Source organism: Mustela nigripes, chromosome 3, assembly GCF_022355385.1.
Source record: "Mustela nigripes isolate SB6536 chromosome 3, MUSNIG.SB6536, whole genome shotgun sequence".
In the NCBI taxonomy this organism is placed as follows: domain Eukaryota; kingdom Metazoa; phylum Chordata; class Mammalia; order Carnivora; family Mustelidae; genus Mustela; species Mustela nigripes.
Genome location: NC_081559.1, coordinates 39,767,710 through 39,789,359, shown reverse-complemented (window position 1 = coordinate 39,789,359; position 21,650 = coordinate 39,767,710). Strand labels below are relative to the sequence as shown.

The 21,650-nt window shown below is 38.7% G+C and overlaps 1 protein-coding gene across 4 annotated transcripts in view; it reads right to left on the bottom strand.

The window, feature by feature from the left end:
• The window catches only part of GIGYF2 (GRB10 interacting GYF protein 2), a 147,851-nt gene that overhangs the window by 108,726 nt on the left and 17,475 nt on the right, over nucleotides 1-21,650 (bottom strand). For all 4 annotated transcript variants that reach the window (XM_059393728.1, XM_059393727.1, XM_059393729.1 and 1 more), the window contains one exon: nucleotides 10,481-10,565. In XM_059393728.1, the coding sequence (XP_059249711.1) occupies nucleotides 10,481-10,521 (41 nt within the window). In that variant the 5' untranslated portion in view covers nucleotides 10,522-10,565. The remainder of the gene's footprint in view (nucleotides 1-10,480; nucleotides 10,566-21,650) is intronic.

The window sequence follows — 21,650 nt, the reverse complement described above, 5'->3', positions numbered from 1 at the left end:
AAATATAGTAAGTATAAAAACAAACATGAATTGACAAATACAAAATTCAGGATAAGGTTCTATTTGCAAAGGAAAGGAAAATATAAAGGCTGTTTTAATTATACCTGCATGATTTATTTTCTCATTCATGCTATACAGAAATGTTTGTTACAATTTTATACTTTTATATCCCTATAGTATTTCACAATTCATTTTTACTGGAAGCAATGATCAGTATGTTGAATGTGAAAATGCACTGAAGCGTTAATACAAGAAAAAAAATTTTAAGCCGTATTTACTTCTAGGAAAAAATAAAAATATACCCCAAGAGGAATGGAACCGGGAAAGAAGGAGCATTTTTATAAGATGCTTTTATTTAGAGAGGGAAAAAAAAAAGGTGGGTGAAACTCAGCAAAAAATGGCCATAATAAAACCTCACTGCAGCACTGTGTCAAAGAGCAAGTAGCAAAACCACTACCAGCAGGAGCTCCTTATCTGAGGGCTGCCTGAAGTTCTATAAAGTAGTTAAGTATCAAGGTTAAAGGGGACCAAGGTACTTTTACTTCAGTAGTTTAGCCTAAAGGAAAATTCAATTGAAGCATTAAAATATATTCCCCAAATTGTTCAGCTTTATTCACATACTCAAAAAAGGGAATGATCCACACATTTTTAAAAAATATGAAGGAAAGCAGAACATTACTTGTATATTAGTAAAAAAAATTATATGTGCATAAATATAAAAAAGTGTTTATATGTACAATACGGAGAAAAGGGGGGATGTATTAGTACACTCAAGATTGCTAGGGTCTTTTTTCAATGTTTCTATCTTCTCTTTCTACTTATCTTTTCTTAACATTTTATTTATGGACGATTTTGAACATACATAAGAACATCAAGAATTACATAACGAACTCCTACATAGATTCACCCAGCCCCCATATCAATAACCCATGGCCAACCCTGCTCCTTCTACCACTCCATCTAACCCTCCTCTGATACTGTTTTCAAGGAATTCATATGCTTTCAAAAAAAATTCTGAAGAAAACTTTCCAAGATTTTGGGGGGACTTTATTTTTTAAAGATTTTATTTATTTGAGGGAAACACAGCAGGGGGAGTGTGGATGGGGGAGAAGCAGGCCTCCTGCTGAGCAGGGAGCCCCATGCAGGACTTGATCCTAGGCCCCGGGGATCATGACCTGACCTGAAAGCAGATGCTTAACTCGACTGAGCCACCCAGGCGCCCCTGGGGGAAATTTTTGAAGGGAAGTTTTGTCATCAGTAAATACTCTGGAATGTCCTCTCCAAAAGAATTTTTTCTAGTCGGGATTTTGCTGATTTTTATCTCTGTGATACACCTTAACATGTTTCTCTGTTCTCTGCATTTCATGTACATTGGTGACTGGATGTAAAGACCTGATCTGATCTGGAAAGACTACTTCCATATAGTGGTATGTTATGCCATTTGGAAGCACTTACTGCCTGGTTTGTTTTTTGAGTCTAGCAGTCCCTGAAGACCAATGCCAAGGTGCCTAAGTTTATTCACTAAGGTTACGAAGTGATTTTATTCTATTATTCCTTCTTTATTAGCTGGAGTATTTCTATAAGGAGAAATTTCTCTCTTACTTATTTAGTATTGTTACCGAATAGTATAGTTCATACAGGAAAGAAAAAAGTCTTGATTCTTCTAATTAGTTTTCAAAACAGGGACTTAATTCCCTAGCATCTTCCAATGATAATGATAACAAATAATTTTAATTAAGTTATTTCACTGCAATTACTAACAGTATTCAAATTCTCATCTTTCAAGTAGGCTACGTACCTAATGAGGGGCTTAAACTCATGACCCTGAGATCAAGAGCCACATGCTCCACTGACTGAGCCTGCCAGGTGCCCCTCAAACTGTCTCATTGTTGACCAGCAGGAGACTCTTCAGGCATGCTCCTAAATCCTTCTGACACACCCCAACAGTCTTTAACAGCTTTTTTTCTGTTATGTCAATATGTTCTATGTTCTAGGCATAGCTTGTATTTCTTGCCTCAGGCCTAGAATCAACCATTTCTCCTGGGAGCCTGATTCTCCTTAATGCATATTAAAAATGCAAACTGGGTGCTAGGAGTGCTTATTGCTACTAGGCTGGTCTTTTGTTTTCTTTCCAAATATTGGACATAGCGGTCATTTAGTCCAACTCCTGTAAGACAGGTTGGAACAACCAGGGAAGAAAACAACATGAAACATGAAGAACCACTGCTAGAGGGCCCTCCACAAACTGCTCTCCACCAAATTCATGTATAGCTGGGCTTTTTCCTGAAAAAGTGGAATTAATATCCGCTGAGAACTGAAGCTGGGAATTTTACATAGGAATTACTTCACATCATTTCATTTCAGCTTCACAACTCCAGGAACAGATGAGGGTTAAACAACTTGCCCACACTCAGCCAACAAAACAAAGTCTCAAACCTAGGTTTTCATGACTAAAAAGATCAAAACTCCCAAACTTTATTTAAAATAGGCAAGGTTGGGCACCTGGGTGGCTCAGTGGGTTAAGCCGCTGCCTTTGGCTCACGTCATGATCTCAGGGTCCTGGGATCGAGTCCTGCATTGGGCTCTCTGTTCAGCGAGGGGCCTGCTTCCCTCTCTCTCTCTCTCTGGCTGCCTCTCTGTCTACTTGTGATTTCTCTCTGTCAAATTAATAAATAAAATCTTTAAAAAAAAATCTATAAAATAGGCAAGGTTTGGGAGTGGCTCAGTTGGTTAAGCATCTGCCTTCAGCTTTAGTCATAATATCGGGCTCCTAGCTCAGTGGGAAACCTGTTTCTCCCTCTGCCTGTGCTATCTCTCAAATAAATAAAACCTTAAAAAAAAATCAATCAATCAAATAGGCAAGGTTTACTTTGCCAAACATTAATTTTAAAACATACATTTTTTTATTTTTTTTAATTAATTTATTTATTTTCAGCATAACAGTATTAATTATTTTTTCACCACACCCAGTGCTCCATGCAATCCGTGCCCTCTATAATACCCGCCACCTGGTACCCCAACCTCCCACCCCCCCCACCACTTCAAACCCCTCAGATTGTTTTTCAGAGTCCATAGTCTCTCATGATTCACCTCCCCTAAAACATACATATTTTATTATAAATTATTTTAGGGGCGCCTGAGTGGCTCAGTCGATTGAGCATCCAACTCTTGATTTCGGCTCAGGTCATGAACTCGGGTTCACCACAGGCCCCTCACAGCAGGCTCCATGCTCAGCAGGGAGCTGGCCTGAAATCCTCCTTCTCCCTCTCTCTTTGAGCCCCCCCCCCCCCACACACACATACACTCATACTCTCTAAAATAAATAAATAAAATCTTTTTTTAAAAAAAGAAACTATGTTAAAGTAACTTTCTTATACTAAACCAGTATGCTTGCCACTCCTTCCAACCACTAGAGGGCACATCTTAGACACTCTTTCAAGTGAAAAACATTCCCATACTGGCAAATAGACACAATGTCTCTTTAGAGACTTTCCTTCTCCTGGCTCAACATTAATTTCTTCATCTGCTCCTCACAAGGTTTCAAATCCACTTACCACCCTGGTCCCTTCCAATGGACCCTACGCCCACTGCCCAAGGACTGAATGTCCAATGTCAAGGATTGAGTATTTCTTATAAGCCCCAGATCTAAGAGTAACATAACCAGAGTGCATTCTCAAGAGATTCCTCCAGGACTGTGAAGAGAACGAACTAAGGCAAACTGAGAGTAATTCAAACTAAGATAGTAGCTTCAATGAGGAGATCTGTGCTCTACTCAATAATCAGCAAATCCTGTTCCAAGTCCCTCTTCACCTACAGATATTTGTAAAAGCTAAAAACACACCTGGGTAACATCCCTCCCTAAAAACCCACCAATGATCTTTAACCTCTCTTCTGACACTGAGTTGTTTAAAACCCCTTTAATGCAGCATCCCCTCTAGCTATGCACTATTGCTCATCATTCCTCTTCATTTCAGAAACATCTCCACATCCATACTTGTGGTCACTTCAAAACCCAGAGCAAAAAAGAAACAAAAAAACAATGGCATAATCTGGCTTCTCCCCTACAACTCCACTGCTCCAGTGAAGTTCATCAATAACCTCACACAAATCCAAGGGACAATTTCCCATCAGTCACCTTCTCCTTTCTGGTCATACTGAGATCTGTTTAACATAAAAGACCCAGTTCTAATAGAGGCAGTAGTAACTGATGGGTAGCATTAGAAGACCTTCTAAAATCCATGACACCCCTAAAACTTCACTTATTATTGTTCCAAATCCAAACTTCAGTTTATGAAGGCAATCTGGAGTATCCATGTAGATGTGTGAAAGTATAGGAGTCAAAAAATATTTCTGGGTAAGCTCCTGATTCTCAACTCCAGCTTTGACCTCTTCCCTAGAGCTTTTAAGTCTTCCATATGAGCCTCTCAGCTTTTGCTTTAACATCACCCAAACCTTACTCATCAGCTTACTCATCCCAAACCCCTTCATCACCTTAAGGTAGGTAAGGACATCACCATCTACTCAACCACTGGATTAAGAGTCTGGGAGTCATCCTTTACTCCTCACCTTCTACCATGTCCCATATCCAATTACCACATCCTACCAGTTTTAGATCCTAAATCTCTCAAGCCATCCTATCTATCTTACTATCCACACTTTTCTTTCTTACCTGGACTGCTACAACAGCATCCTAAGTGATATAACTAGTCATTGTTCAACCTCCACACTACTACAAATACATCTAAAATGCAAACCCAAATAAAATGTTCCCTGATTAACAACTCTTCATTGGCATGCAACAATCAAATAAAATCGAGTTTCTTAACATAGAAAGGATGCCTCCAAGCTCATCTCTCCCACACTTCACAGTATAGTAAAGACAGTGTCTCAGAATTCCTCTCTTAAACTTGCTGTTTCCTGCCCCCTTGTCTTTACACATGCCTTTTCTGCTATCAGGAAAATTTTATTTTTTCAAGCCATTTTCACTTGTAGGGAGGGAAGACTGCTGGGGGAACAGAGAGGTTAAGTGCAAGAAGGAAAAGGAAGAGTCAAGTCAGAATGAGGAGGATGAGGAGTTGGAAAAGAGAATGGTACAGGGAAGAGAGCTCAAAATCCTCAATACCTGGGCTAGACACAAGTACCAGCTCAGCCTTCATGAAACTAACTGGCTAGTGGAAGAAAAAGCCAATAAAAAGTCATGCAAATAGACATAAAGCTATTGAAGGATTTTGGAGAAAACCTGACCCAATTTATATCTTAAGATTGCTCTGGCTGCTGAACCATGAGAAGAATGAAAGCCAGAAAACATCAGGCCACTCCTGTGATTGTTTATGTCAGAGATGGCGGTGACTTATAATAGGGTGACAGCAATGCAGGTGGAGAGAAATGAACAGATTTGAGATATGTTGGAGATGAAACAGAAATGGCACTGGAATTGACTAGATGTAGAGATACAGAAGTAAAAGAAATATCCAGAATAACTCCAAGACTTTGGGACTGAGCAAATGGGCATACTGTGGTATTTTAAGATTAAATAAATCTAAAACAGAAAAACTCATGAGCGCAGTTTCAGAAAAGTATGAATGATGAGATGTCTATAGGCATCAAATAAGCAGATGAATACTATACTTCGCTATGCTTCCTTCACACGTCAACATTATAGTGAAATTACTGTCAGCTTCCACACCACATAATTCAAAGGCAGGTACCATGTCCTTTCAACCTTGTTGCCTCAGCACCTAACACAAGACACAGAACATAGGAGGCATGTGAGAAATATTTTCTAAACAAATCTTAATATTCTCTTCTAAAATATACCCTGGGGGTGCCTGGGAGACTCAGTCAGTTAGGCATCTGCCTTCAACCTAGGTCATGATACCAGGGTCCTGGGATCAAGCCCCATGTCAGGCTCCCTGCAGCAGTGGTCTGCTTCTCCTCCTTTGCCTGTCCCTGTTCACATGTGTGAGCACCCTCTTTTTCCCACCTCTCTCAGATAAATAAAAATAAAATATTAATAAATAAATAAATTACACCCCTGGATAATACCAAAATTACTTATCCCTTCAGACAGCACAAATATCTTTCACTCTTTTTGGAAAACTGGGATAATTAATGCATCCCATTCTTCAGAACTTCTCTCATTTTCCCCACAAGCCCATGATACTTAGTAACCCAACAATAACAGGTTTTTCTTCTTTGCCCTCATTTCTCCCCACCCCCATGAGACTTGAGTCCAATATTTACTAAGTGCCTATGTTTAGTACACAAGGGTAAACAATGGGCTTACCAAAATTGAGAAATACAGTGCCTTTCTTATGTTCTTTTCTGAGTAAGGTAAACACAGAGACACAACACAAAAATGTAACTATTTTAAAACAGGTATAAACAAAATGCTTTGGGGGAAATAAGTGCCTCACTTTCTTGCAAGGAAAAGACCTAGAAAAAATTTCCTTAAGACCAAGGAGATGAGATAGAAGAAAACCAGGAGATTCCTTGGCTTCTTCCCCATAAAGCCAGGTAACTATCTGCACTTATTCCCCCTACGATAGATTCCTTTATCATCTACATTTATCTATTTACAATCCTCAACGTAAAAATAAAAATAATCCCCCCAAAACAAGTAAATAATGAATTTTTTTTTAATGTCTTTAAGTATATATATAAACATTTGCAGGGAAAAAAATAGGATACAAACCAAAATATTCACAATGGTTCTTTGGACGGTAGAATTAAGGACAACTTATGTATTTTCTTTTTCTTTTTGTACTACCATTTCCTCCACGGTTTTCTAGAATAAGCATGAATTACTTTGTTACTGAACCAAACAAAAATTTTTTTTAAAAATCCAAAAAACCTAAATCTACCAGATTTAAAACAAAAAAATTTTTTTTTCATTTTTTTGTAAGGTAGTACTTAGTGTTTTGTCAAGGGTGAAGTAAACAGGCATGGGATGGGAATTAAATTCACACAACCCTTCTGGTGGTCAATCTGTCCACACATCATCCAAAGCCTTAAAACTGCAATTTTTGTTTTAATAATTCCACTTCCAAGGAATTACTCCAAAATAATCAGCAGTACCAACAAAACTGTTCAAAGATATATACACACACATATTTATAATAGCAAAACATTAAAAATCAACTTTACTTTCCAACAACTCATTCACTCAATGAACAAATATTTATTGAGCACCTACTATATAATGCAGGCACTGGAGATACAGCAATGAACAAACTGTACAAAAACTGAGACCAAAGTACCTGCCCTCTGTGGAGCTCACAGTCTAGTGGGAACTGGAGGATGGGATTTAAATCATAAAGAGAATAAGTGAGTAAAATAGTTGCCACGTTCCATTTAGATATAGACCATTAAGAAAAAATTAAGGGCGCCTGGGTGGCTCAGTGGGTTAAAGCCTCTGCCTTAAGCTCGGGTCATGATCCCGGGGTCCTGGGATCAAGGCCCGCATCGGGCTCTCTGCTCAGCCAGGAGCCTGCTTCCCTTCCTCTCTCTGTCTGCCTCTCTGCCTACTTGTGATCTCTGTCTGCCAAATAAATAAATAAATAATCTTTAAAAAAAAAAAAAAGAAAAGAAAAAGAAAAAGGAAAAATTAAGCAGAGTAGAGAGATAGGAAATGAGATGGTATTATATACAGATGGGTCAGGAGAGGTCTAAGGCAGTAACGTTTGAGTAAAGACTATTGTTTTATTTCTAGAAACTATTTACTCCTTCATTAAATCTATCACACCTTTTTAAATTGCTTTAGTGTTATATAATACACATTTTTATTCTAAATATAGAGATAAGCTAAGACCTAATGACCCCACATCCTTACCTTAAAAAGTCTATGTATATGGTCATTCATGGTCTGTCTCTACCATGATTTTCAACATTCTCCCATCTTTACTACTTCCCCAAGGATCAGTAAATCTGTTCATTTCATCCATTTCTTATTGAATATTTGTTTTTACATCATAATAGAAATAATTATCTTAGTGAACAGAATAAAGCATCACTGAATTCATTTCTGTATGGTTCAGAGCGACACTCTAATGGAATGCAATCACTCTAAATTTTGATTCTCAAGTGTTCCGGACACAGCTCCTTACTTCAGGTTCCACAATGAATGCAATGTTACATGCATGGAAACACAGCAGCAGCTTCTACTCATACTGCAGCTTCTAAGCTCAGGGTTATCTGAGTTACTTAAGGGTCTCATGTATTCCCTTTCCCAAAAGAAACAAGGCAGTATGCCTATTTAGACCTCCAGAACTTAGTTTAAAAGCATTCCAGGTGAGTAAGGGAAGGACCCTAAGCTCTAATAATGCCTGCACAGTAAAAATTCAGTAAAGCTACTGTTTAAGCATGGGACTTCTACTAAAGCTACTTCAGTTCAAATTCTGTATAAAACCTGGACTGATCAAACAAAACTTCAGAGTACCAATGAAAAATGTGTATAGTGCTACTGGTAGACTGGGTCAGTGACCCACTGAAACGACTCCGGAAACTCATGGTTTAGGGCAGAGGCCAAATAGCTTTTTTCTGTAGAAGGCCAAAGAGTAAATATGTAAGCATTCAGAGCCAGATGGCCTCTCCTATGACTACTCAACCTTGCCACTATGGTATGAAAGCAGCCAGATAATACGGAAACAAATGGGTATGTTTTATGTTCCAATAAAATTTATTCATAAAAACTGTATTTATAGTCTCACAGACCATAGTTTGTCAATCAATGATACAGGGCATCAAGCTAAATGTGTACTAACTTAACTCTAGAACATCTCCAGCAGTTTTTTCTTTAGGCTGAATTCCTAGTGTTGTCTCTTTTTCTCAAAAGGCGGGAGAAGACAACTTCCTTAAATTAGCTGACAAGTTTAATCATGTTTTTACAAAGAAAAGTGTGTAAATACAAAAGAGAAGCGGTTACAAATTCTAGACAAAGGCAGAAGAGTTACACATAAAACAGTTCAACAAGTGAGCTATATAGATTTAAACCCACCTTATAAAGCTAATAAGATGTGAATTAAGATTTAGCTATAAGAATGTTCATCAAAAATATTTTTATAATGAAAACCTGAAAACAGCCTATATATGCTACATCTAGAAGGCTAAGTAAATGATGGTACATCATACAATGCAACCATTTAAGATCAAGAAAACATTTATTTAAAAAAAGATACTTTAGATGTGGCTCTTTTTTTAAAAGGTTACAAAGCTGAATGTACAGTATGATCCCATTTTTGTGAAAATAAATGTACACATACACAAATAAGCATACAGAAAAACCACCCACAGAGATAAACTAATCTATTTACAGTAGTTATATCATGGATGGTAAAATTATGGTGATTAGATCTCCCTCTGGCTCACTTGTAATCTCCAATTTCTTCAGAAACATATACTGATATGGCAATAAAACTATTTTTAAAACACAAGCTAAGAACTAAAACAGGTACAGCATTACTTGGGTCAACATTTCCAAAATAATTCTCAAAGTAGAAAAGCTGCTTCAGTTCCTAGAACTTCAAGTAGTGACTTCTCCTCAGTTTCCAAATGCTAGCTATAAGGGCCAAACAAATTTAGGAATTACATATAAAAAGAAATGCATAAAATAAGTTAATAAGTGTCTTCAAGCAGAGAGTTACTACAGAAGTCTGCACCATTTTTCACCTAAACAATCAAGAATATTTAAGACACCATTCCAGTTTATCTATTTTATATACTGCCTCTGGCCCAAGATTTGAATAGAAAAAGCAACTATTCATGCCACTGACGAGAGGATCTTCAATCACCAACATTGGGGGGAAAGGAGGAAGAGAGGGGGAAAATCACACTACAATGTGATGGATCTCAAAATTCCATGAGAATTCCATATTCAGGGTCCAAACACATCTGTAAGAGACTCAAAAGTCAATTAATTGTTATTATGGCAAATGCTATCCCAACCTTAAATGAGCTACAATTAATAGCCAGTATAATTCTGGACCACTGCCTAGACCATCAATAAAATACAATTCAAATAATAATTCAATAAAAACTATGTTTTCAAATAAGTCTATGAATAGCACTCACGAAACAGCATTGTAGCAGAAAACATATACAGATAAAAATGTTACGATTATAGGTGAAATTTTATATGCACTTAGACAAGGGCTCAAAAAAAAAGGGCAAATAATTTGCTAGAGTGGTAGGATTGCAAGAAGTCCATTATCATTACATAACCATTACCAGTGCAAAACCAGACCAAGAAAATCTTGTTATCATTACAAAGCCAGACCAAGAAAGCTTTTTTTAAATACAGAATGCAGACACTAACCAAACATAATTTATTCCTAGAGAAGCTAAGTTGTTTTCAACTAGGCACAAAAATCAAAGTCTCAAAAACATATACATTTACAAACCACCCAATATCTGTACAAATACTTTACTACTGTACTAGTTGTACATCCAATATCAGATAGGATATGAGATTTTGAAAACTCACCATTCAGGCCCAAAGTTCAGTGTCTGCGTTTCCGCTGCCATTATTTTCCGGTATCTTTACAACAGATTTTTATATGTGGAGAAACCTGTTAATGAGAAAAATATCTCCATCCAGTTAATCAAGAGGAAATACAGAATTCCAGCCCAGAAACTATATCTAAGGTGTTTTACTTATTCCCTGGCTCCATTTAACCAGAGCCAACAGAATATTTTTTAATCCCTATTTATAACAGTATAACAGGAAAAGTAAAATTCATAAATCCCCTTACATTTCAATTCACCATCTTCTTATGTTTATCTGGGGGAAAAGGGGCATGGTATAAGATGAACCCAATGAGATAGGTGGGAACAGACCAGGCAGGACATCAGGGACCAAACTAAGGACCTTCTTCATTAGCCATTGAGCAATAGGGAGTGAATGAAGGTAACAGATTGACATTTTAATATATATTACTCCCTTGGAACAGTTCTCCCATTACCATGAGGTATGTTAAAGATTCTTAAAATAAGCATCCCCCCTTCCTATTTCACAGCTTCCACAACTCTCCCCACTTTCTGCTTAGCATTTTATACACTAGTGATTCTTTTTAAAAAATTATCTTGAGAGGCGCCTCAGTGGCTCAGTAGGTTAAAGCCTCTGCCTTCACCTCAGGTGATCCCAGGGTCCCAGGATGGAGCCCCACATTGGGCTCTCTGCTCAGTGGGGAGCCTGCTTCCCCCTCTCTCTGTCTCTGCCTACTTGTGCTCTCTCTTTCTCTGTCAAATAAATAAAATCTTAAAAAACAAAAAATTATCTTGAACCATCAAGTTAAAATAATTTGCTAGTAAGTTTCATTAGTGACCTTTCAAAAACCATTATAAAATATCAGAGTTTAAAGTGAAGTCAGTCAGACAAGAAAAGATAAATACTGTAGGATATTATTCATATACAGAATCTAAAGAAAAACCAAACTCAGAGAAACAAAGAGTAGAGTAGGTAGTCACCAGAGTAGTAGAGTAGGAGTCACCAGAGGCTGAGAGGTGGGGAAGATAGGGAGCTTTGTGTTCACAGGGTACAAAGTCCCACTTCTAGGGATCTTATGTACAGCAAAGTGATTACCATATTATATACGTGAAAGTTGTGAAGAGATTAGATCTTAAATGTTCTTACCACAAAAAAAGAAATAGTAAGTATGTGATGGAATGAGGTGTTAGCTTTATGCTATAGTGGTAATCATTCTGCAATATATAAATGTATCAAATCAATACACTACATGCTTTAAACTTATACAATGCTATATATCAACTCTATCTCCATAAAGCTGGAGACAGAATGGAAAAAGAATATTACAGCTTAAAAATGAAAAAATGTAAGTATTGTATATATACTGTAAGTATCTCCAAGATAAATTCACATCACCCTTTTATTTCTGTTTGTCAGATCTAAAAAATATTAAATAGAAAAAATGCCTCAGGGCATCTGGCTGGCTCAGTACAGCATTCAGTAGACCAACCCTCTTCTTGATCTCAGGATTGTGGGTTCAAGCCCCATATTAGGTATAGAGATAGCTTAAAAATATTAACTAGAGGGGTGCCTGGGTGGCTCAGTGGGTTAAAGCCTCTGCCTTCAGTTCAGGTTGTGATCCCAGAGTCCCGGGATCAAGCCCTGCACTGGACTCTCTGCCTAGCAAGGAGCCTGCTTCTTCCTCTCTCTCTGCCTGCCTCTCTGCCTACTTGTGATCTCTGTCAAATAAATAAATAAATAAATATATTTAAAAAAAAAAAAAAAAAATATATATATATATAAACTAGAAATTGGTCAAAAATGAAGAAAAGGCAAAGTAAAAGTACATTAACATCCATAATCAGCTATTAATTTATTTGCCTTCTGGGAAGAAAAGAAAAGGGGAAAAAGCTCAGTGGGTGGGGATAAACATAAAAGTAAATAAAATATAATTTATCTGCCCTTCTCTGGAAGGTTTTCTAGCCCCAGTTCAACTCTGAGGGTTCCATGGAGACACCCATATTCTAACTTAACTCTGAACTGCTACATGGCCCCACAAGCTTCACACCAGACTCAAGCTTGAGATCAACTTAGTGCCCTTCTCCACCTCTTAAGTAACTGGTGATTCTATTTAAAACAAACAAACAAACAAACCAATAACAACATCACAAGATACATGGTATCCCACATTTTAACCTCTCCCAAACTGGAATACATCTTAATTAGTGTCCTGTTACCACTGCTCTCAGCCCAAAGAAAGTTGTGCCACAGGTGTCACTGTCTGCCCGTAGTAAACTTAGTTATAGCTGTTTACTAGCATCCTTTCAACTGCATTGTTGTTAGTATCCGATTTTAAACTGCTTAAAATGTCTCCCAAAAGATTATAATATGGTTCTAAATTGAAATGAAATGCAGTATATAAAAGAAAGCAAACAGCAATGGGATATTAGTGAAATAACTTTTCACCATCAGAGAAGTGACTGTAAGTGCTTTACAGAACCTGAGGAAAAGAACCAAAAAAAACCACACACAGATAAAGCTTGTTCTCGTTTGCTGCAGAGACTGGGCAATGCACAACCCACATGTGGCCATCTGCACCAGCTGCAAAAGTACTTAAAGGGGGAAATTAAACAACTTGGACTGGTTTTAAGAACTTCAGAAGCAAGAAATCACTGAATTTTACATTGATAAGAAAACAACGGAGCAGTCCCCTAAGAAACATTTCATTATTAACACCCTTAATAACATGACACATAATAACATGACATAATAGGGGGAAAAGGGGAGTAAGGAAACTTCCATAATCCTAAATTTTTTATTATTTAGAAGAGTCAGACATAATATGCAGAAATTTGAGGAGTACCTTAACCAATATATTTCACTTCTATTGTCTCTTTGAAATATACACAAAATATATACTATGTAATAATAATCTATTACACTTAAATAAATTTAAAAGAACTTTTTAAAAAATGTAAAATAGGGGCGCCTGGGTGGCTCAGTGGGTTAAAGCCTCTGCCTTCGGCTCAGGTCATGATCCCAGTGTCCTGGGATCGAGCCTCACATCGGGCTCTCTGCTCTGCAGGGAGCCTGCTTCCTGCTCGCTCTCTCTCTGCCTGCCTCTCTGCCTACTTGTGATCTCTGTCAAATAAATAAATAAAATCTTTTTTTAAAAAAATGTAAAATAATGGGGTGCCTGAATGGCTCAGTGGGTAAAGCCTCTGCCTCAGCTCAGGTCATGATCTCAGGGTCCTGGGACCAAGTCCCGCATCAGTCTCTGCTCAGCAGGGAGCCTGCTCCCCCACCCCCACCCTGCCTCTCTTTCTGCCTGCTTCACTGCCTACTTGTGATCTCTGTCAAATAAATAAATCAAATCTTTTTTTAAAAAAATGTAAAATAATGGACACCTGGATGGCTCAGTGCATGCAAGTCTTGGAGCTCCTGGGTGGTTCACTCCCTGAAGCTCTGACTTCAGCTCGGGTCATGATCTGAGGGTCCTGATATCAGCCCTGAGTCAGGCTCCCTGCTTAGCAGGAAGTCTGCTTCTCCCTCTCTCTCTGCCCACCACCCCCCTAGCCCCCCAGCTCATGCTTGCTCACTCATGCATGCCCGCATGCATGCGTGTTTGTGTGCCACACACTGGCATACACCTGCACACACACTTGCTCCGTCTCATAAATACAATCTTAAAAAAAAAGAACATCCAACTCCTGATCTTGGTCATGTGTTGGAGCCCCACGTTGGGTGTAGAGATTACTTAAAAAATAATAATTTTAAAATGTCTTTTGAATCTGAAAATATAAAATAAGTGAGCCATTGCAGACAACTGAAGGGAAAAAAATGAAAATAAAAATTTTAAGTAATTAGGCACGCCTGAGTGGCTAGTGGGTTAAAGCCTCTGCCTTCAGCTCAGGTCATGATCCCGGGGTCACGGGATCAAGCCCCACCTCTACTCAGCAGGGAGCCTGCTTCCTCCTCTATCTGCCTGCCTGTCTGCCTACTTGTGATCTCTGTCAAATAAAATCTTTAAAAAATTTAAATTTAATTTAAAAATTTTAAATAATTAAAATCTTTTTTAAAAGGGGGGGGATACCTGGGTGGCTCAGTCGGTTAAGCATCTGCCTTCAGCACATGTCATGATCCCAGGGTCTTGGGATCGAGTCCCACATCGGCTACCTGCAAAGCAGGGAGCCTGCTTCTCCCTCTCCTTCTGCTTGCTGCTCCGCCTACTTGTGCTCTCTATCTGTGTCAAATAAATGAAATCTTAAAAAAAATATCTAAATAATTAAAAAACTCTGTGGCAGAGCTTACGTCATAGTATGAGGATTTCTTCTTCAGTAGTACATAAAGAATCTCACAGCTGATGAACACTTGGATTCAATTAAATTATGGTACATTCCAACTGAAATGACTTGTCAAGGTAGTGATGATCAGACCCCAAGAAGATGCCCACTGTAAATCAATACAGGCATTCTGCTTACACATCAGTCCTGTGGCCATATTTAGCACAAATCAATTCAGTGTGCTTTTAAAAAGTAAGTGGACCTACTTGGCTTTTAAAGAACTGCAGAGGCTACATCAACCATAAGACTTCACTGTAAGACAAAACATCCTGAGGGAGTGTTTTTACTACCATTTTACACACCATCCAGCCAAATGTTTTATACTCAAACCCCCATGGGACTTTGACCATCGGAAAACAGCTCTGAATTTATAAAGCAAGCAGATTTGAACCAGACTCAATTTACAAGGCAAATGACTCTCCAATAAAAACTGAATTATTTGGGGGCACCTGGGTGGCTCAGTTGGTTAAGCGTCTGCTTTCAGCTCAGCTCATGATTCCAAGGTCCTGGGATCAAGCGCTGCAGCAAGCCCTGCACTGGGCTCCCTACTCACCGGGAACCTATTTCTCCCTCTCCCTCTGCAGCTCCCCCCACCCGCCACTTGGGCTTTCTCACACACGCTAATAAAATATTTAAAAAAAAAAAAAACTGATTTGATAGTTGTGAAGATATTAAAATCACTTAAGAGATTTTTTTTTTAATTCCCCCTTTATTACTTTAAGGAAACACAGGCCTCAGAAGCAGAAAGGTCCATGGCCACTAATACCATAAAGGATGCAAATGGAGTCCCTAGAGCTGTGTAATGCCTAACCTTTCCAACTGCAGAAAGCAGGACTAAATTACAGGAGAAGCCCTAGACTTAGGCAGAATCTAAGGAACAAGCAAGGAAATCCTGTTCTGGTCCTGTTTACCATTCCACCTATAAACCTTTCAGGTAGTGCCAAACTACCTAACCATAGTATACAAATTATTAAATGCTATTTTTTTAGGGGCGCCTGGGTGGCTCAGTGGATTAAGCCTCTGCCTTCAGCTTGGGTCATGAGCTCAGGGTCCTGATATAGATAGAGCCCCGTGTTGGGCTCTCTGCCTCTCTGCCTACTTGTGATCTCTGTCAAATAAATAAATAAAATCTTTTTTTTAAAAAGCTATTTTTTTAATGCCCTGAGCTGGAAACCTAACTACCACTTATAACATGGTTTCCATAAGATTACTTCCTAATGTAAAATTTTCTCAAAAACTCTTAAGAACCAAGAATAATAATCTGTGATTTAATTATCACTAAAGAGACCTATATTACTCAGAATGGTGTTCTACCTGTTCTCTTTTATGAATTAAAACAGGAAATCTTAAGAGTCATGACTGTTGAAAAAATCTCATTTAAATGCTTACAGTATTATAATCTTTAATTCTGAATTCCCCACTTCAGACTGCTCCTTCTACATTCATTTAAATGACACCAGTTCTAATGTGTTTATATATGTACTAGAGAGATTGTCTTACCCAATGCCTCTGAATTATAAACTAGTCAGAATGGAAAGTGGGCCTATTTCTCAACTGTTCTTTCTAAGGATGCAAGGAGGTCCTGAAATGCATAGGTTCAGCCTTGAGCTAAATGTGGTCAACTCAAAGCCCCAGGAGACTTTTGACCATCAGAAAACAGCCCTGAATTTTTACAACAAGTCAGGATTTGAACCAGACTCTGGATGCTGTGCTCTTCTGCCTTTCTAGATTGCCTTTTCTCAAAACTCTTCTCCTTTTCCTTCCATGACCAATAATGTACTGGTACTGTTTTCCTACCTGTGTTTCCTTCCTATTTAGTTGCCATTCCCTAAAAGTTTCTCTTTTCTGACTTCCCTCAGCATACCTATGGTTTAACTATAAATTCTGTTTAGATACTGTCTTGAACCTTTTTTTAATCTACGATGGTATTCTCTACCACAATGGTAGAACTCTGCCTACTAAGTCACAGAATAAGGAACACATGGAGATTGCTGTTGTCATCATAACAAGAGGAAAGAAATTTCCAGACTGTTTCAACACCCTGGGAAGGGCCCCCCCACCACCCTCGCCCTGCTGTGAATTACAGACTTGATTTTTTTCTCCCATGACCTAGAAGGCATTTTCAGTTCCCTGCTCCTCCTAGATATCTACTTCATCAACAACTGATCAAGGTACCCTAGTTCTCAGAACTCAGTGGTCAGCTAGGCTTAAAAGCACAAAATCATCTGCAACTTCTTCCTCCCTGCTTCCTTATACCCTGTCATTTTGTCTCAAATTAGGTCAGTTCCTCCTTCAAGATTCCTCTTGTACTCTCCTTTCATTATAGTTAAGCCTTTGTTAACTCATGTTTGGATTATTACAATAAAATTTCTAATTTAATTCCTGATCACTAACTACTCACAACCAACAAGATTATTCTTCCTAAAGCACCATTCTGGTCATGCCTACCCCCTATAAAACGGTCAATATGGTTGACGCTTGTGTGGGTATGCGGCACCTGTGTGGCTCAGTCAGTTAAGCCTCCGCTTTTGGCTCAGGTCATGATTCCAAGGTCCTGGGATGTGGGCCCTGCATTGAGCCCTGAATGAAGCCCCGCATCAGCTCCCTGCTCAGCTGGAAGCCTGCTTCTCCCTCTCCCCCGGCCCCCCTCCCTGCCTGTGTTCTCTTTCTGGCTCTTTCTCCCTCTCAAATAAATAAAAGCTTTAAAAATTAATAAACTGGGACGCCTGGGTGGCTCAGTCGGTTAAGCCTCTGCCTTCAGCTCAGGTCATGATCCCAGGGTCCTGGAATCCAGTCCTGCATCGAACTCCTTGCTTGGCAAGGAGCCTGCCTCTCTGCCAACTTGTAATCTGTCAAATAAATAAATAAAATCTTTAAAAAATAAAATAAAGGGGCGCCTGGGTGGCTCAGTGGGTTAAGCCACTGCCTTCGGCTCAGGTCATGATCTCAGGGTCCTGGGATCGAGTCCCACATCAGGCTCTCTGCTCAGCGGGGAGCCTGCTTCCCTCTCTCTCTCTGCCTGCCTTTCCATCTACTTGTGATTTCTTTCTGTCAAATAAATAAATAAAATCTTTAAAAAAAAAATAAAAATAAAAAATAAAAAAATAAAATAAAAATAAACCTACCATGTATAGCAAAACTCCTGGTATTTTAGGTCCCTAGCAATCTGATAACCCATACCTCCTCAATTCAATCTCCTACTGTTTCACCTCCAAACTCAAGGCCAAATGAGAACTTTTCTACTCTCCACAGCATTCTCTTTCATCTCTTCATGCCATTCCTTCACGCCAGGAGGACTGCCTTGTCCTCCCTCTCTTACAGTGGCATGCATAAAACCAAGGTCTATTTAAGTATCTACTCCATTTCCTCAGCAGCAGCAGCACTGGTCCCTTTGGAAAGGAAAATCTAAACAAAGGATGCAGAAATGGAACGGGACCTCCAGGATTCTATACTGAGGTGGAATGCTTTTTCAATCTGCATGTAAGAACTGAAAGTAAACAGAAATTAGAAAAATAAAATCTGGGAGGAAAGACAATCGTGGTTTTGGTCAAAATGAAAGCACCTGGGGAAATACCCCAAAACACCATTAATAAAGACTTTATTCCACTACAGAGTCAGGGGGAATGAGAAAACAGATTTGGATATAAATCTACATAACTATAACCAAAAATTGAATGAAACTACCCCAAAGCAGAAGTCAAGCAAGGACAAGCTCAAGGGACAAGAACAAAGCTCAGCAAACATAATGCAGGAGAATACTGGCAAGAAGAGAAAGATTAGAGATCTCTAGCACTAACTTTGCATCCTATCATGGACTCTCACTTTCTCCACATTCACTGAATTTAAACAGATAGGAGAAAGAGCCAGGATATTTGGGGAGATTATCCATTTATTCAATACAGCTAAAAACTAAAGTGAAGGGCGCCTGGGTGGCTCAGTGGGTTAAAGCCTCTGCCTTCGGCTCAGGTCATGATCTCAGGGTCCTGGGATCGAGTCCCGCATCGGGCTCTCTGCTCGGCAGGGAGCCTGCTTCCTCCTCTCTCTGCCTTCCTCTCTGCCTACTTCTGATCTGTCTCTGTCAAAGGAATAAATAAAAAAAAAAAAAAAAAAAAAAAAAAAAAAAACTAAAGTGAAGATTGGTAAATTCGTGGCCATATCATAGAAGACTTTGTACACTATATCCCAAGGGCAATGAAAGGCTATAAAAGATTAGGGCAAGAAAATGTTTAGGATGAAGCTGGTATTTCATTTTTTTGTTGTTTTTGTTTTGTTGAAACTGGCACTTTAGGAAGATCATTCAAGACACCAGGAGGAGGACAAATTAGCAAGAGCTAAAAGGAAAGGAGAGGTGTTAGAAATTCAGCAGATACTGTGGAAGCCAGACCTACATACCTATAGAGAGACAGGTGATAATAACAAATAACTACATTCGCTGATATAAAAAGATGCCAACAACGTATTAAGTGTTCAAGGCAGGCTATAGAGTACAGACAATATAACATTTGACACATTCTAAAATATATTCTTAGTAGGTATACATAAGGATGTCCCAAAATGTTAATATTTACTTCTGAATGGTAGAATTATATATAGTAATTCTCCTAGTAAGTTTCTAATTTTTTTATACAACAAAGATAGTACTGGCACAATTTTTTTTCTAAAGTTTCTATAGTTCAAAAGTTTCAAACACTGAAATCAAAAAAGACAAAGACTGAAAAGTCTTCACTAGCTTCCACAATGAAGTCATTGGTGATCTGAAGAGTAGTTACAGAAATGTGGTGAGGGGAGGCACTTAGCTGGCTCAGTGGGTTGAGCATGGGACTCTGGATGTCAAGGTTGTGAGTTCAAGCCCCACATGAGAGGTACAGTTTATGTACATACATATACCAGAAAACATGTGTAAAAGCAGAGTATTAATAGAGACAAGAGTAAACCAGACTAAATGGTCAACCTTGCAAAGGAAAAGAACAGGCAATGAATGGAAGAGAATAAAGTTCCTGATTGTGCCTACCAACACAGCTACCACTGTGCAGGGAAATGTACTGGTAACCTCAGAGGGCTAAAGAGAAGGCAAAATTATCAAGGCAGGATGGGCTTCATTTACCTTAATAAAGCTGAAAAACAGCCTATGAACAGTTTAACATATGAAAAGGTTTAACACAAAAAAATGACACTTTTTTTTTTTTTTAAGATTTTATTTATTTAAGAAAGAAAGAGAAAGCACAAGCCAAGGGGAAAGGCAGAGGAAGAAGCTGACTCCACGCTGAGATTTATCCCGGGACTCTATCCCGGGACCCTAGGATCATGACCTGAGCTGAAGGCAGACGCTTAACCAACTGAACCACCAAGGCAACCCCAAAAATGACACTTCAGAAACTTCAATAAAAGTTCTTGGAAAGAAATTAAACCATGAGTCTGGGTCAACGGGGGAAAAAACTCAGTGGTTATAGAGATGGAACAACAAAAAGGATGAATAACCAGATGGGACTTTCATTCATCTCATGCCCAGTGATAACAATAACACATGACACAATGGAGTTAGCAGTCCTCAAAAATCCTGAGACAAGTCCTGGTCCTAGCGTCTCTGAAATATAGAAGCACCCTTTGAGGAAGGAGCTGGAAAAAGACATAGTGGACATAATGGTATAAAGTGTTTCAGATAGAATGCATGCAAAATACTGTTAGTTCAAAGACCACCCTATTAGCATACCTTTCTCATACCTAAGCAACTATGACAGAACAGAAGGTAAGGCTCTCATCTCCCTCCTCTAACCTTTTCTCTCCTTTGGCTACTCCAATTCTGGGATAAGGACCTCAGACATAGGTCTACCCTCAAATTTTTGAGAGCTGACTTAAAAATAGCTACATAATCTATATAACCACTCTTTCAGACATTGTCCATTACTCAAAATTCTTTGTAAGTGAATTCAACTAATATATTCCCTCTATGATTAACACCAGGAAATTGGTTTTCTTTGATAAACTGCATCCTATACTTAACAACCAATACAATATAACCTGGCCTTTTTGTCAACATCTTAACAACTCTATACTAAATTAGTCCCCACCAGCAATTATTTTATCTCTGATTACTAGTATAATTATTTTCCTTTTTCTCTATGTATTTTTCTAGTTTTCCTGGGTTCCTCAGCTCCTCTTTGGGACATCTATCACTCTATATGCATGTGAGTACATTTTTAAAAGAGGAGAGGGGCACCTGGGTGGCTCAGTGGGTTAAAGCCTATGCCTTCGGTTCAGGTCGTAATCCCGGGGTCCTGGAATTGAGCCCCGCATCGGGCTCTCTGCTCAGCAGGGAGCCTGCTTCCCCCTCTCTCTCTGCCTGCCTCTCTGCCTACTTGTGATCTCTCTGTCAAATAAATAAATGTTTTTTTTAAAACCTTTAAAAAAAAAAATTAAAAAGAGGAGAGAGAAGACATCAACCCAGTTCTTTTTATTGTTGGGTATGCAACAAAGAAAAGGGAGACCTTGGCCTCTCAGCTCTTAAGTCTACCATTTTCTCACAATTTGGCCAAGTGTCAAGAAGCCAGACAACTTCTAGGCACATGCAATCACTACTAACATGAAGGAGCTGCAGATCTATGTAGTTTAAGTTCTAACTGGAGAAACATAGCAAGGAGAAGCCAAAGCAGAATCAGAACCCAGCACAGCAGCTGACAGCTCGACTCTGAAAGTGTTCCCTGTTACGGCTTCTAAAAGTCGTGAAACCTGATTAGCTACCACTACTAACAATTCAAAACATGTACTCCTTTAAAATCTCATGAATCTTTCTTATAAAAACTGTCCACTGCTACAAATCTCCATCTCCTGGATGTAAAATTTGGCTC